Source organism: Mastigoproctus giganteus, chromosome 5 (assembly GCF_048544385.1).
Source record: "Mastigoproctus giganteus isolate SK-2022 chromosome 5, ASM4854438v1, whole genome shotgun sequence".
Lineage (NCBI taxonomy): Eukaryota > Metazoa > Arthropoda > Arachnida > Uropygi > Thelyphonidae > Mastigoproctus > Mastigoproctus giganteus.
In genome coordinates this window covers 114,445,605-114,462,390 of record NC_143579.1, presented here as the reverse complement: position 1 = coordinate 114,462,390, position 16,786 = coordinate 114,445,605, and the positions used below count along the sequence as shown (strand labels likewise).

The following is a 16,786-nucleotide window of genomic DNA, read 5'->3' as shown; positions in this document are numbered from 1 at the left end:
TGTGTCATTGAATGCTCCGGGCTCCTTGGTGATGTATTTTCTATAGTTCCTGTTGTTGGTTCACTGGTCTTGGATGGCGAGCATGAATCCTTCAGTCCCAGGGAAGAGCATCATGCTCATGAGCCATGCATTGGAAGCAGTTTTATCTATGTGATCTTGGAGGTCATTGTAGTGTCTGCCATGGAGTGTCTTCTCTGCCCATCTTTCTAGCTTCTCTTTTACCTCCTGGTTGGGGGGCGACTCCTTGCTTAGACTGAGTGGGGTATACCGCTTGTCTATCTTCCTTATGGCCTGGTGGAGTGCTACTGTGTGTTTCGGGAAGTAATCCTTCAGGTTAACTATCGCTGTCTTCTGTTGCTCAATGAGGTCTATCAGGCCCCCATCCTCCTCCTTCCCGTGCAATTGTCAGCCTCTCCATCGTAGATTTTGGGTGGTGTTGGCGGCTCTTTGTCATCATTGTCCTTGTCTTTCTCTTGATATCCTCCAGCTCGGTGTTAGTCCAATTTATCACCCCGAAGGAGTATGATAGCACTAGGACTGCAGATGTATTTATGGCTTTAACTGTGTTCCCTCCATTCAGCTTTGCTTTCAGCATTGTTCTGAGTCTCTGATGGTTATTATTATTAGCCATATTGTGCAAGGAAGCTCCAGGCTTATGCACCAGCCAAAAAAATTTCTTTGTTACTCTGAGAGAGAGAGAGAGAGAGAGAGAGAGAGAGAGAGAGAGAAGTAGAAGGGAATCACCAAGAAAGAGAAGAATGTTGATATCCAGCTCAGGACCCCGGTTGCATCAAGCCCATACTCACCAGATATGAGCCCATGGGATTATCGGGGATTATCATCCATTATAATACAATCTGATTTTTACTGGCCCACTATTTCTCTGTGTTTCTCCATTCCTCTATAGTTGTTCATTGTCATCAGAGTCATTAAGCCTATAACATACTCCCACTCTCAAATTTGCTTTCCCAGTGCTTATGTCACACCAAACTAACTCAACATTGCACTACCCACCCATGTCAGCTGGATGCACTTCCTTAGATTTTATGCTTAACTAACAGCATTACCCCTCATTACTTTCTGTACACATTGTACTTCCTAAATTCCAATTCTGCATTCCTTATATCTGTGTGATACCATATCTCTTATATCCCAAAAATATCCACCTTCATTGTCTTCACCAGCACCTCAAATTCATTAAATTTATTTACTATCCTCCTAGCATTGGTGTACATGCAAGTATATATGCATATATTCTTATGCTTAGTTATCCTAACACAGCTGGTTTATTTACTTGTACCATGATAACTCCCAGCACATCACTTTCCAGGCTGCTGATCATTCCAATAGAAGCAGTACAAGAAACTTTCACTGATGCCTGCGGCTACTGTTAATCTATTAGTCTGTGAATCCCCCCTCCCAAGCGAGCAGTTTTCCGATCCACCTAACGCTGCCTCGATAGCGTAAGCAAATATTCTTGCAATCTTTCTATTTAAGTGTATCACATCCCTGTAGAAACAGTCTCTTCACTAATCAAGCACAGACCAGGCTGAGAAAAATTCTACCCCATGAGCCTTGTGCAGTTTCTCCAGGGCATTTCTTTATATCTTATAATAAATTATTGCACTATCATTCCATTCCATATTATTTAGCCCACATATGTATATATAAAATATATATACACAACACACAGACAGGTCAATTCAAAGGCTCCAGGGTATATCTTGCTTACTTTTAGGTTTATTTTCTTTGTTGTCTGGACCTTACTTGTCATTTATTATTATTATTATTAGCTATATGGTGCAAGGAAGCCTGAGGCTTATGCTGCACCAGCCAAAAAAAAAAAAATTTTTGAATTACCCCTAGAGAGAGAGAGAGAAAGAGAGAGAGAGAGAGAGAGAGAGAGCATGGATTATTTTTTTTCAAAATATTTAGAGTTTATGATTTATCACTTAAAATTTTTCTAAATAAATTACATTTTTCTCAGTGTACAAAAATTCCCCCATCCATTGTTTTGTCTAAAAACATTATCAGAAGCATCACGTACTTTTGAAAGGAGAGAAATTGTTTTATTAAAAAAATGGATAATTAAAATAATAACACCCACATTGTGCTGGAACATGAGATAAAGTAACAAAAAATGCATGTACTAAAGAACGAATATCATGTACTACCATTGTGTTCCTTTCATGTTTTTTTACATTAAAATGAAAAATTTTTCCTTAAAAGTACAATTATGACATTTTGAAACTAAAATAAAGATAGTAGTAGCAAATGATGCAGGAAGCAAACTTATAAAGCATCAGCCAAAGGGGGAAAAAAATAGTTTGTATAGTTCTTCCTTGAATTTACTCAAATTATCAATTTCCACAAAAACAGTTGGAAAGATTGTTCCAAAAGTCAACCCACTGGTGGAAGGTAAACTTTTCTGCACATCTATCCTGCGATCACTGTTCCACAATTGGAATTTATACCGACTCATGTGGTCTGAGCAAGATGAAGAATGCCAGTAGCACTCAGCTTGCTCAATCCATTCAAAGCCTTGAACATCTCAATCAAATCACTTCATCATAAGTGCCTAGTCTCCAGATACTGCAATTTGCTGAAGCCTTTCTTGGTATGGTCACCTTTTTTGTTCCCCAGCCAATCTCGTTGTCCTTTCTGCCCTTACCAGCAGATCTGTACCCTTCCTACAGGAAAGATGTAGATCTGCTAGATCACACCTAAATATGTAATGCACACAAGCCTGGAAGCCTACAATAAGGCTTCAAGTAGCCTGTCTTGATTATTGTCATTAACCACACTGTCAGCATATATCATCTGCAAACTTAAGAACATTAAGCTTGTAATACCTTAGTCAGTATTATTAATAAATATATAAAAATAACAATGGGCCCAGCACTGAATCCTGAGGGAATTCTTTAACAATCGTAGTCCATGAAGAGCAGTGTCATTAATAAGCACTTTCTGTCATCTCCAACTCAACCATTCCCTTATCCATAGTAGTAATTTCCATTTAATGCCACACTACTCCAATTTGTACAGCAGTCTTTAATGAACAACAATATCCAAAGCTTTCTTGAAGTTCATGTATAAGAGGACAGAGGGTGGTAATCAGTGGGTGCTGCTCTTCGTGGACTAATGTTATTAGTGGAGTCTTATAGGGTTCGGTGTTAGGTCCACTGTTGTTTTGTATATTTATCAATGATATTGATGAAGGTATATCAGGTTTAATGTCGAAGTTTGCAGATGATACAAAGGTTGGCAGGGTTGTTAATGACAGTAATGGCAGTGTGCTACTGCAACAGGATCTAGATAATTTGGGCAGATGGGCTAAGAAGTGGCAACTGAAGTTTCTTGACAAATGCAAAGTACTGCATATGGGTAGAAGTAACTCCAGAGAAACGTACCAACCGTGTGGTACTACACTTAAGGTGGTAGAAAATGAAAAAGACCTGGGAGTAATTGTGCAGTCAGATATGAAGTTTTCTGAGCAATGCAGACAGGCTGCAAGGGCAGGTCATGGGGTTTTGTCAATGATATATAGGAATTTTGCTAGCAGGGAAAAGGAGGTGATTGTCCCTCTGTATAAGGCAATGGTCAGGCCACGCCTTGAGTACTGCGTACAGGTCTGGAAGCCTCATTTTAGGAAGGATGTAGATTTGCTTGTGTGTGTACAGAGAAGGGCAACAAGATTGGTGAGGGGAATGAAGGGATCCTCTTACCAAGAGAGGCTTAAGTTCTGCAAATTGCAGTGGCTAGAGACTTGGCACTTGCGCGGTGATCTGATTGAGGTGTATAAAGTCTTGAATGGGTTGAGCATGCTGAATTCTGATGGGATCCTTCCACTTGTTCAGATTACGAACCTAAGGGGGCATAAATTCAAATTAAGAAAGGACAGATGTAGAATAGATGTGCGGAAATTTGCCTTTAGCCAGCGGGTGGTTAATTGCTGGAACAAACTTCCATCTGTCGTTGTAGAAGTTGATAGGTTGAATAAATTTAAGGAGGAACTGGACAGGCATTTGGAGGGAATGGTGTGATTTTTTTTTTTTTTTTGGCTGATGCTGCATAAGCTCATACACTTGCTTTCTTGCATCACATGCCATTACTACTACTACTACTATATCAGAATTATTTTTTGCATTTAGTTCTTTGGTTGCTGCATCATAATATCCAGTCAGGTTGGTCAGACAAGATTGCCACTTAAAAATACATGCCCTGTCTACAGTATAACTGTATTCCTGTGTGGATGGTTTGGCATTATTTCTTTAATCTCATCTCTGGTGAGTGTGGGCTTGGCACACCCAGGGTCCTGAGCTGGATATCATCATTCTTCTCTTTCTTGGTGACTCTTTTCTACTTCTGACACTCTCTCTCTCTCTCTCTCACTCACTCACTCACTCACTCACTCAGGGTAACTCAGAAATTTTTTTTGGCTGGTGCAGCATAAGCCTCAGGTTTCCTTGCACCATGTGACTGATAATAATAATAATGACTCCATTATTTCCCCTGGAACAGAAGGTAGACTAACACTTATATAAATACTCATATCAACTTTTGATACCCATTTGCAAATTGTGACTACATTCACACATCTCCAGTTCATTGGAACCTCCCGTGAATCCAAGTTATTCTCATAATTATGGCAAGGCTTTCTTGCCTCCTTTAAATTGCCAGAATAGCACATCAGAAGCTAGCACAAAAATACCAGTTGATCAAAGAAAGTATGCCATATTACATATATGAACACCAGGTTGTACTGGAGATTACTACTTACAAGCTATACTGGGATCACATAATAATAACAGACAAGATGACCCTGCACAACAGACCAGACATAACCCTCATTAACAAGAAGGAAATGATGATTGGGAAATACACATTTGAGACAGGATGTCAAAGAAATGTGACATATGGAATAAGTAATGACCTTCTCGATCACCATGTCAACCACTGGCATGGTACCAAAGTGCCTCCATAAGAATCTAGCAGCATTAAGCTTCCCAGATAACACATGGAAGTCCAAGAAGCCAAGATTCTGAACAAGAAGTCGCAGGAAGGAAAAAATCTGATAAGGAGAAAAATTCATAATAATAAAATACAGAGCAGATAAATTTTTTTTTCTTTTATTTTTGAGGAAGGAGAAATCTCTGAGGTGTAGCAGGACAACTAAAAAAATTTGCATAAGTGGTCATAGTGCACTTCACTGTTGTTCTCACACACTTACTCTGTGAAAAACCTAATAAGCAAGTATAGCACAAATTATCGTAAGGATGGAGATTTTTTTTTTTTTTTTTTGTTGCTTCCGTATAAGCTTCGCTTTCTTGCATCATGTTGCCAAAACTAATACTAATGATTTTTAACAGTTTTCTTTCATTTCACTTCAGATTTTTTTTTTCACTTCAGAGTATATTTTTATGAAAGTAGAGAAAGTTTCAATCAATCAACACTGGTCCAGAAATTTTGTTGCAAAAATTCTTTTTGCACTGATTTTTTTGCAGCCAAATCCAAGTTAAATTTAAATGCAAGTTACAGTATTTCAGTTACACAAATGCATTTTAACTAGAACAGTGAAACTCCTTTGCCAGTAGCTGGGGATTTTTTTTTATTAAAACTTGCCAACTCTTCCTGTCTACTCAGAAGTTTTCCAGTAATGGTGTGTCTTTTTTTTTTTTATTGTGTTTTAATAAGTTCAATTTTCTTTTCTCATTTTTAGTCAGAATGTTTTTTTTTTTTTAATTCTTGAATATTATTATTTTTTTTCAATTACAGACCTACTCACCGAACTATATGCACTTAATAGCTGATGTTAGCTACCTCTGTTTCACGTTTAGTCTAAATATACCAGTATAATTTTTTGCAACGTTAGGTGAAAAAATATATCTTGACATCATATGGTATGTTTACATATCTAATTTTTATAATAAAGATTTAACTATCAGTATTGTAATGTGAATATACTTGTTTTTATATTTATTTATTTTTTTTTTTTTTTTGCAAATAACATTAACACACAATCAGCATTATCATTAGTATGGCATATGATGCAAGAAAACAAGCTTATGTAGTATCAGCCAAAAAAAAAAAAAAACCCTTGAATTTATTTAAGCTGTTGATTCACACAATGACAGACGGAAGTTTGTTCCTACAATCAACCACCCTCTGCCTAAAGGCAAATTCCTGCTCATCTATTCTACGACTGTCTTTCCTTGATTTGAATTTATGCACCTCAGGTGTAGAATTTGAGCAAGAGGAAGAATCCCATCAGCATTGTGCTTGCTCAAACCATTAAAGGCCTTATATATCTCACTCAGATCACCTTGCAGGTATCTAGTCACCAGACTGCAATTTGCAGAATTTAAGCCATTCTTGGTGAAAGAACCCATTGTTCGACTCACTAATCTCATGGCCTTCTTTGTACTATTTTCAGCAGCTCTACATCTTTTCTAAAATGATGCTTCCACACCTGAATGCATCAGTACTCAGAGTGTGGCCATACCATTGCCTTATACAAGGGGATAATCACCTCCTTATCTCTGTTCGCAAAATTCCTATATATCATTGACAAGACCCCATGAGCTACTCTTACCACCTGTCTGCACTGCTCAGAAAACTTCATATTTGATGGAACAATTACCCACCAGGTCTTTTTCATTCTCCACTACCCTGAGTGTAGTAACCGCACAGTTGATATGTTACATATGTTGATATGTAAAACTGTTACTCATATGTGGCACTTTGCATTTGTCAATGTTAAACTCCAGTTGCCACCACTCAGCCCACCTGTACAACTTTTCTAGATCCTGTTGCAGTAGTGTACTGTCATTAGTGTCAGTAACAACCCTGCCAAGCTTCGTATTGTCTGCAAACTTGGGCATTAAGTCTGATATACCTTCATCAATATTATTGATAAATACAGAAAACAACAATGGACCCAACACGGACACCTGGGGGACTCCACTAAGAACATTAGTCCACGAATAGCAGTGTCCATTGGTTACCACTGTCTTCTCCCACTTGTCCATCCCTTATGATGACCAAGAGCCATCAGCATCACCCGAAATCTGCCGTGGAGAGACTGACAATTGCCCGGGAAGAAGGAGGAAGGGGCCTTATAGACCTCATTGAGCAACAGAAGACAGCGATAGTTAACCTGAAGGATTACTTCCAGAAACACACAGCAGCACTCCACCAGGCCATAAGGAAGATAGACAAGCGGTATACCCCACTCAACCTAAGCGAGGAGTACCCCCATCCAGGAGGTTGTTGTTATTTGGTTTTTAGGAGCATTAGCAACTAAGGCCATATTGCTCCGGGATATGCGATGGTCATTCCCTGACCTTTCCACATCCTCCATATTTGGTGGTGACGGGCTTGAACCCCTGTCTAATCAAGAAGCGTGTGCTTCGCACTGCTGCTTCTTCCCACCTGGCTACGGAGGCGCCGGTACCATCCAGGAGGTATAAATGATAAGACACTCCATGCCAGACACTACAATGATCTCCATCAAGATCACATAGATAAATTTGCTTCCAGTGCATGGCTCATGAGTGGGATTCTCTTCCCCAAGACTGAAGGATTCATGCTCGCCATCCAAGACCAGGTAACCTTGGATGGCAAGCCCATCCAAGACATCAACACCAGGACCTATAGAAAATACAATGCCAGGGAACCCGGGGTGTCCAATGACACATGTCGATGATGCCACCTGGCCTCAGAAACGATCCAACACATCGCTGTGGGATGCAAGGTGATCACCCAGACTGAGTACACTCATCATAGACACGACCAGGTAGCCAGGATAATTCATCAGAAGCTATCAAGGAAATACCAGTTGGTCGAAGAAAGTGTACTATACTACAAGTAGGAACCCAGGCAGTACTAGAGACCCCAACCCACAAGCTGTACTGGGACCGCGCCATAATAACGGATAGGACAATCCTGCACAACAGACTGGACATAACCCTTGTGGACAAGAAGGAAAAGGCTACCTATCTGATTGACATAACGGTACCCAACACTAGCAACCTGCAGAAAACCCATGGGGGAAAAATCAGGAAGTACACGAACTTAAGACAGGATATCAAAGAGGTGTGGCATATGCAACAAGTAACAACCATCCCGATCATCATGTCAACCACAGGTATGGTGCTAAAGACCCTACATAACAGCCTAGCAGCAATAAGTCTCCCAGCAAACACCTACAAGGAAGTAGCAATCCTGAACACCTGTAGGATAGTCAGAGAGTTTCTCGATCAACAGTAACACCAGACATAACAACAACCACCCTGTGTTTTTGGTAGCAATACTCGTCACGAGGTGGATCCCCCAATCAGGGAGTAATAATATAATAATAACAATAATAATAACGCCAGACATAACAACAACCACTGTGTACTTGGTAGCAATACCCGTCATGGGGTGGAACCCCCATTAAGGAGAAATAATATATAATAATAATAATAATAATAATATTGATTTTTCACCCTTTTGGTGTAATTTCCCCATCACTGCCAATGATGGTGAATTAATGAATAAATAAGAAATATTTTATAAATTGCATTCTCTTTTGTTTTAGTGCTTGAGTTATTAATGTAAAATTACATGAAAGATAATCGAGGAAGGATTTTTGTATATATGTATACTATGTTAATGTAAAATTGCTATCATATTTTTGGGATAGTCAGTTTTCTTTGTTTTTACATGGTTTGTTCTTTTTTAGATGTCAGAAGTAATATGGCTGCTGATTACACAGCTGATATCATTAAACTTATCATCAGAGGTATTGTTCAAGAATGTGCTCAGAGAGGAGAATCTGTGTCAGAATCATTGGCTGTTTTCATGGTAATTATTTTGGGCAAGATATTTACTGTGAATTTTGATAAGTAATAATTTGTACACTTGCATTCATATTTTGAAAGATAAATACAAAAGTATTGCTCATATTTGCTTAATAATGCAAGAATGAAGAATTAGCCCGGGGAGGGGAAATTACTTAATATCATCTTCTCTTGTCTCATTTGCCCATTCCCTTAAAGTATTTTCTTACGATTTTTCTCCATAAATTTATATAAAATTTTGGTCTCAGCAAAGCAGGTGAGAGTTTATTCCAACCATTGCTTGCACATTGGTGAAAGGAAAATTGTTGGGCATCTACTGTTTAGTTATCTACTCTCAATTTAAATTTAGGCAATTTTGGTGTATGTCAGTGATCAGGAGTGAACAGTCACACAATTTAGTTTACTCAGCCCTTAAACACTTTCAGCACACCAATCAGAATTCCTTTCATATGCCTGGTTTGCAAACATCATAACTTATAGAAAACTCAAGTACCTTGATAAAATTAGTTCTTTACAACTATTACCAGTTGTAAAGGGCTATTCTATGCAAAGTCAGACCATTTAAATGATTTAGTATTAATAGAGGCAATTAATGCAAGTAAGCATACCAATACTGCATCAGGCAAAAAAAAAAAAAAAAATCTGCTCACCTCACATATCCTTCCTCTGTAATAATTTATACTATATAAGTAAGAGCTTCTGTAGACTCAATTTATCCTACTTTATATTAACATTTCAGGAATAAAAAAAGGAATTACAGACAAAGGTAAAGAAAGCTAACATGAGAACCGTGGGAAACGTCGGCTAACTTACCTGGAAAATTAGTTTGCCAATACCGCACTCTAGCGCTGCTCGCTCAGTAAACAGACAGTAGGTGCTATCGGTCTGGAGCAGGTCAAGAATGACATATTTATCGACAGATAGGTGTGGCAAACGATGTACTGATTGGTGCGTGAACACAACAGATGATAACATCGGTCTAATATCACCTGTCCTAATCTCAGAAGCACTAATGGTCACTTGCATCAGTGGTAACTTGCCCTAAAAGCACATTCCCTAATGAACGCTTTCCATAATGGTCAGGGTACCTCCACTTGAAACCCATGGAAGCTTGAACCCTTCCTGAAGTGGAGGGTCAACCTGACCTTTTTTCTTTAGAATCATGGGCGGACTAGTGCATAAATTGTTTATTTACAAAATATTAATTTTTCATTACTGTATTTTTATTTTTAAAGACACTCGTGCGGATACACATGCATCATAATGTCAATCAATACCTCAATAGCTATTCACAATATATATATATATATATGTATATAAAGACTCTTTCTTTCTTTTCCTATTAATAGGAAAAGAAAGAAAGAGTGTCTAGTCGCATTTATGATTTTGCTCTGGGGAGTTTGTTAGTAACAACCTTGTAGACTGCTCCCCAGGAATCAGTGTTTCCATCTGTGTTGACCAGGTGCTCCCAGGCCTTCCTCTTACTTTTGTGTATCAGGCCCATGTAGCTATTTCTAACAATATTGTATCTTTCCCTTAACAGTCTTACTTCCAGCTCCAGCCAGATACATCTCGCCCTTTGAAACTCTTTTCTTGCCTTTATGACCTGCTCTCTTAATGATTCAATTTCTTGGTTCACCAGGGGATCGCATCCAAGGTTGGAATCTTCCTCTTCATGGCTGTTTCGCTAGCATAAGTGATAATTTTTGTGACCTTCCTCTGGATCTCATTTGGGTCAAGTCATTGGTCATCCTCCATCCAATGCCCCACCACTTGGTGCAGCGGCCTCCCAAAGAGTTCCCAGTTAGCCTTGTTAACCATAAAACAGTTCATGTGTTTGACTAACTGTCCAGTTGATATGGTAAGTAAGCACTCCATGGTCTGATGTCGTCCAAGAGCCTTGAACTGCCCAGTCCACAACATGTCCGGCCACATTGGTGGTTGCCAACGACATATCTATTGTGGCCTCCCACAGTGTTACAGAAGGTTGGTAAGTGGCATGGGTCATTTAATACTACCATAGGAGAATTTACCAGGAACTCCTCGACCGTTGCCCAATATGTGTGCCTCTCCTATCTGGACTGGCCTGGCACAGTCAAACACCAGATAGGAGAGGCATGCAATATTTTGTCTTCTAGTCGGGGAGTGTATTCAGTAGTGTCTGGTAACTGATTGCAGGGGTGATCTCCTCTTCCGGCCAGCAGTACAAGGAGACAACATAAAAATGACCTAGTGGTTGAAGTGATGTGTGCACAAGCAGCCCAGGCCATTCATAGTTGGGTTATTTTTGTTACAGTCAGGTTGGAGTTTCGTACTAGTATTGCAGCCCACCGGTTCTCCTCCTCATTTTGCACCATTTTGTACATCCCTGGGTATCCCTTCACTTCGCTTGTGTGGGTGTATGGCTCCTGTATGATTAAGATATCGGCATTTTCTTTGTCAGCCTTTCTTCTGAGTTGTTCGGGTACTGCCCTGGCCCGCTGTGCTTTCTGTTGGAATATTAGTAACCTTATTGTGTATACCCTTTAGCTTGTATAGCCATAGTCGGTTCTAGACTGGTAAAGACTTTTTGTTTTTATGAAGGTGGGGAATTTTGGATCTCTAATAGAATGTGAGTGCTCCAGCTTCAGGGACTTACAGTTCGCAGAAACAGGTTGTTGCTCTTTGTTGGGGCAGTTTTTATACTCGTGCCCTTTTGGCAGAACAGTCTCCACACGTTGGTGTGGACTGGGTGCATGTATGGGAGGTGTGACCGAACCTGCAGCATTTATGCATTTATAGCACTTAGATATGGACACATGCTCCCGAAATCTATGACTGCTCCAGTCAACGTACAGTCTTGTCTGGCTTTTCAATACTTCAGCATTAGCATTAGTAGAGGCATTTGATGCAAGAAAGCAAGCTTATGCAGCATCAGCCGAAAAAAAAAAAAAAAAAAAAACCACTTCCACTTCACCCCTCTGTTCATTCAAAATACCTGTCCAGCTGAGCCTTAAACTTATTTAGGCTATCAACTTCCACGACAAGGGATGGAAGTCTGTTCCACCAACCAACCAACCACTCGCTGGCTAAAGGCAAATTTCCGCACGTCTATCCTACATCTGTCTTTCCTCAATTTGAATTTATGCCTTCTCAGGTGATTATTCTGAGCGAGAGGAAGAATTCCATCAGCATTGAGCATGCTCAAACCATTCAATGCTTTATACACCTCTATCAGATCACCTCGCTTGTGCCTAGTCTCCAGACACTGTAATTTGCAAAACTTAAGCCTTTCTTCGTAAGAGCACCCCTTTGTTCCATTCACTAATCTTGTTGCCCTTCTCTGTACTCGTTCCGGCAGCTCTACATCCTTCTTAAAATGAGGCCTCCAGACCTGTATACAGTACTCTAGGTGTGGCCTGACCATTGCCTTATACAAGGGAATAATCACCTCCTTATCCCTGCTAGAAAAATTCCTATATATCATTGACAATACACATGAGCTACTCTTGCAGCCCGTCTGCACTGCTCAGAGAACTTCATATCTGCCTGCACAACCACCCCAGGTCCCTTTCATTCTCTACCACTGTCAGTGTAGTACACTATAAAAATGGTAACAGAACTAAAATATCTTGGAGTGGTCTTTGATTCAAAATTAACTTTGTGCGAAATTATGCAGGTATGATTGCCAGGATCAGTCGAGCAGACTGGGGACTCAAAAGAAAGACCTTGGCAATCATATACCGTGTCATATACAATGTTCCTACCTGTTATCACCTATGGAGCCGGTGCGTGGTTCATCCGCTCGGCCATAGTAAGAAATAGGAATAAATTAGAATCGATACAAAGGACAATACTACTCACTATTACCAGAGCATGTCGCACAGTAAGCACACCTGCACTACAGTTGCTGGCCGGAACTCCCCCACTTTACCTGGAAGTAACCAAAAGAGGCTTATATTATAGATTTAAAAAGGGCATACCCACAGAATTTCTGGGGATAGCCCTTGATACAACCAATACCTTCAATGATGAAAGAAAAAAGAATAGCCACAAAGCTCCACGAGCTATGGCAAACAAAGTGGAAGCAGGAAACCAGAGGTCTGGTCACCAAACGGTTTCTGCCACTGGTGTCAATGGTTAGCCCAAAGCCACCTAAGTGGTATGCCCCTGGACTTTTTACAACATTTATATTGACAGGGCACGGCTCCCTAAAGGCAAAACTAACCTCCTTAGGCCTGACCGATGACCCAAACTGCACCTGTGGCGAAAGTGAAGACTGGGCACACATTCTCTATGAATGTATAATATATGACATCCCCAGAACAGAGCTAATAGCACAGATTGGTCCCCTTCCCAGGGGAGAAGAACATCTCTTCATCATAGAAGAGCAAAATTATAAAGCTTTTACATCTTTCACACAGAAAGTTTTCGAAATGCGCAGAGCGATGCAAAGAATGGCAATTCAGCCCCAGCAATTAAACAATAATCAATAGTAAAATTGCCCAAGTTTCCCACCACGCCCAGATGATGACTTAAAAACTGTTAGGATAGCAGTATTCTGCACCCTGACAGAAACCTGACATAACAAAACTCCCCATGACTACCATGCCATGTGTAGGAACCTGGGGCCCCAAACCAATGTAGGGGAGGGGGATGGGAATGCATGCAGAGAAAGTGAATGGGAATGAGCAGAAGAGCAAATGTAATTGGCCGAAAGAATACAAAGTTAAAAATAACTTACATTACTTTATATATACTGTACCAACAAACATTTACAAACCACATAAACACTATCACTTCATTCTCCCCTGGCCTGCAAAAAAAAAAAAAAAAAAACCTTGCAGCTAGGCCTGCACCACAACTGAAGAATAACAGTAAGTTGCGGTGCCCAGAGAGTGCAGTGCAGAAAGAAAGAGTCGAATAAATGAGATGAGAGCTAGAAGAATGAATAAAAGTGCAAGCGTGAGAGAAAAGAACACAAATGCTAAGTTAAGTACACACTAACCCTGGTTTTAATTAGTATTTAAATTTACGCTACCCATCATTGCATCCCCTCCTGGTGTGTGAGAAAAAGATGAATGAGATGAGTGAAATAACAAAAAAAATAAATAATAATAATAATAAATAAATAAAAAAAAATAAAAAAAAATATATATATATAAAAAAAATTATAAAATAAGAAAAAAAGTATAAAAAAGAAATAAAATAAAAATAATAAAATAAAAATAAAAAATAAATAAATAAATAAATACAAAAAAAAAGAATGCAAGTAGAGTGAGAATGCACATTACGAATGAAGTAAATGTATGTGTCTCCCCCCCCCTTCACCTGGTAGATTCCCCACTGCCAGCTAACATATCCCACCCCCAGAGCGGGATGGGCAGCTGGACTTTCATACCGGATTCGACACTCCTTGGACATGACACCGACGAAGACATTCTGCGGCTTTGCTGCCAACACGCCATTGGCGATCCGAACTGGGTACTCTAACCTGGTTTCCTTTAAAACCCCATCCCCAGGCAGCAAATGGAGGAGACAGATCTCTGTCTCCTCTCCTCCCTGCCTACCCCCCATATTTCGCCTGGTGGGGGTCGTCTCCACTGACCTCTTTGGGGATGCCTACTCTATCCGTCCCTATTCTTCTATCTGTTTCCTCACCAGTCTTCAATCTCTCCCCCCTCTCTCACTAAATCGACCGAGTACACCCCTTAACAATGCCACCAAATTATAACCAACGTCTAAATTCTACAGGTTTTGTGCAAATCTCTAAGATATCTAACACTATTAGCTTTTATCTAGCGTTACATGTCTAAATTTAATAACATCAAAATTTTGCCCGACCTATTTGGCCTTTAACACATCTCTTTAGTGTTCAACCCTAACCAGCGATTTCCTAACAGCAATCCCATTAAGCATTAATGTCAAATGCATAAACTTTTTTTTTTTTTTTAAATAGGCCCTAGCCACTGAAATCCCAGGAAACTAGGTGGCAGGACCTGCCAGAGCAAATTGTTGTGATAGTGGATACACCCGGCTAGCCTCCACGTGGCAGGGTATGGGCAACGTCGGGCCCCACTAGGGGCCTGGCAGCCAATAAGCCGGATAAACAATGGGCACAACATATCACACTGCACAGACACGACCCACACACTTTCAAGTCTCTGGCTTGACAGTGTACTGTCCTCGATACAGCGAAACACACGCGGAGATGGGAGAAATCCCAGGTGCCGTCTGACACGAACATACCTTATACCTTGTCAGTGTAGTACCACAGAGTTGATACATTGCTCTGGGGTTGCTGTTTTCCATGTGTAGTACTTTACATTTGTCAATGTTAAACTTCATTTGCCACCTCTCAGCCCATCTTCTCAACCTTTCCAGATCCTGTTGCAGCAGCATAGTGTCAGTAGTGCCCTTGACAACCCTGCCTACCTTTGTATCGTGTGCAAACTTAGACATTAAGCTTGATATACCATCATCAATATCATTTATGAATACATAAAACAATAATGGACCCAACACTGAGCCCTGAGGGACTCCACTAATAACATTAGTCCACGACGAGCAGTGTCCATTGATTACCACTCTCTGTCTTCTCCTCCTCAGCCACCCCCTTTATCCACAGCAGCAATTTGCCTCCAATGTCACACTGCTCCAATTTGTGCAGCAGTCTTCCATGTGCAACAGTATCAAAAGCCTTTCTAAGATCCAAGTATTTAATATCAAAGTTATTCCCTGCATCCAGTTCCTTTGTGACTGCATCATAGTATCCAATCAAATTGGTCAGGCAAGACTTCCCCTTAACAAAACCATGCTGTGTCCGAGCTATAACTGAAATCTTTTCTAAATGATCCTGCAGTGCTTGTGTTAGCCTTTGATCCTCCTTTGTGAATTGGGGTCACATTTGCACATCTCCAGTCTGTGGGTACCTCCCCTGAGTCCAAGGAAGCTCTCATAATTATGGCTAAGGGTTTGCTTACTTCCTCTGCTGCCTCCTTTAATATAACTGGATAGATCCCATCCACCCCGGGTGCCTTTCTTGTGTTTATCTTCAACAATTTCTCCTCTACTTTACTCTCGGTTATTACAAGATTCTCTAGCTTACTGCTAGAGTTGAATACACCTCTGGCTTTCCCCTCGCTAAATAACTTCTCATGTGTGAATGTCGATGCAAAATATTCATTTAGTTTGTTAGCTACCTGAGCAGGATCATCAACAGTTGACCCATCGATATCAAGTGGACCAATCTGATTCCTCCCCTTCCTTCTAGAGTTTACATAAGTAAAGAACTCTTTGCTGTTTTTCTTTGCATCCCTTGCCAAAGATTTCTCGTAATCTGCCTTCGCCTGCCTAACCTCCTTTGTAACTTGGTTACAGATCAACTTGTATCTATCATAGGCCTCTGTGTCGTGTGTTAATTTGTATGTATCCCATGCACGTTTCTTCTCTGCCATATGCCTCATCAGTTCATCTGACATCCATTTAGGCCTAAACCTTGAACAATATTTCTTAGTTGGTATGTAAAGCCTAGTAGCTTCCAAGATAAGTTCTTTGAATGCTTCCCATTTTGCATTTGCTGTTGGTAACATCATCAGTTGGTCCCACTGTATAGAATTTAAATACTGTCTCAGTTCATCGTAGTCGCCTTTACGAAAGCAATAACCCTTCCCTTTATCCCTAATGGTAGTTACCTCTTTGAGTAAATCCCACTTCAGCAAACTGTGATCACTGCCACCTAGTGGTTCATTTATCTGCAGATTCTTAATGCATGAAGAATCACTGCTGATAATCAAATCAAGAGTATTCCTCCCTCTAGCTGCCTCCCGAAAATGCTGATGTAGAAAACAATCATCCAATAAATCCACAAAAGCCTTGCTAGTGTGTGAATGACCAGCCCCCAAATTCCAGTCACTATCTGGGAAATTAAAATCTCCCATTATAAGACTCTCTGATTTACTGGC

General features: G+C 40.2%; 1 protein-coding gene across 6 annotated transcripts in view; it reads left to right on the top strand.

The window, feature by feature from the left end:
* LOC150085649 (cilia- and flagella-associated protein 206) overlaps positions 1–16,786 on the top strand; it is a 465,016-nt gene that overhangs the window by 11,054 nt on the left and 437,176 nt on the right. For all 6 annotated transcript variants that reach the window (XM_090373411.1, XM_090373412.1, XM_090373415.1 and 3 more), the window contains exon 2: positions 8,726–8,847. In XM_090373411.1, the coding sequence (XP_090229537.1) occupies positions 8,740–8,847 (108 nt within the window). In that variant the 5' untranslated portion in view covers positions 8,726–8,739. The remainder of the gene's footprint in view (positions 1–8,725; positions 8,848–16,786) is intronic.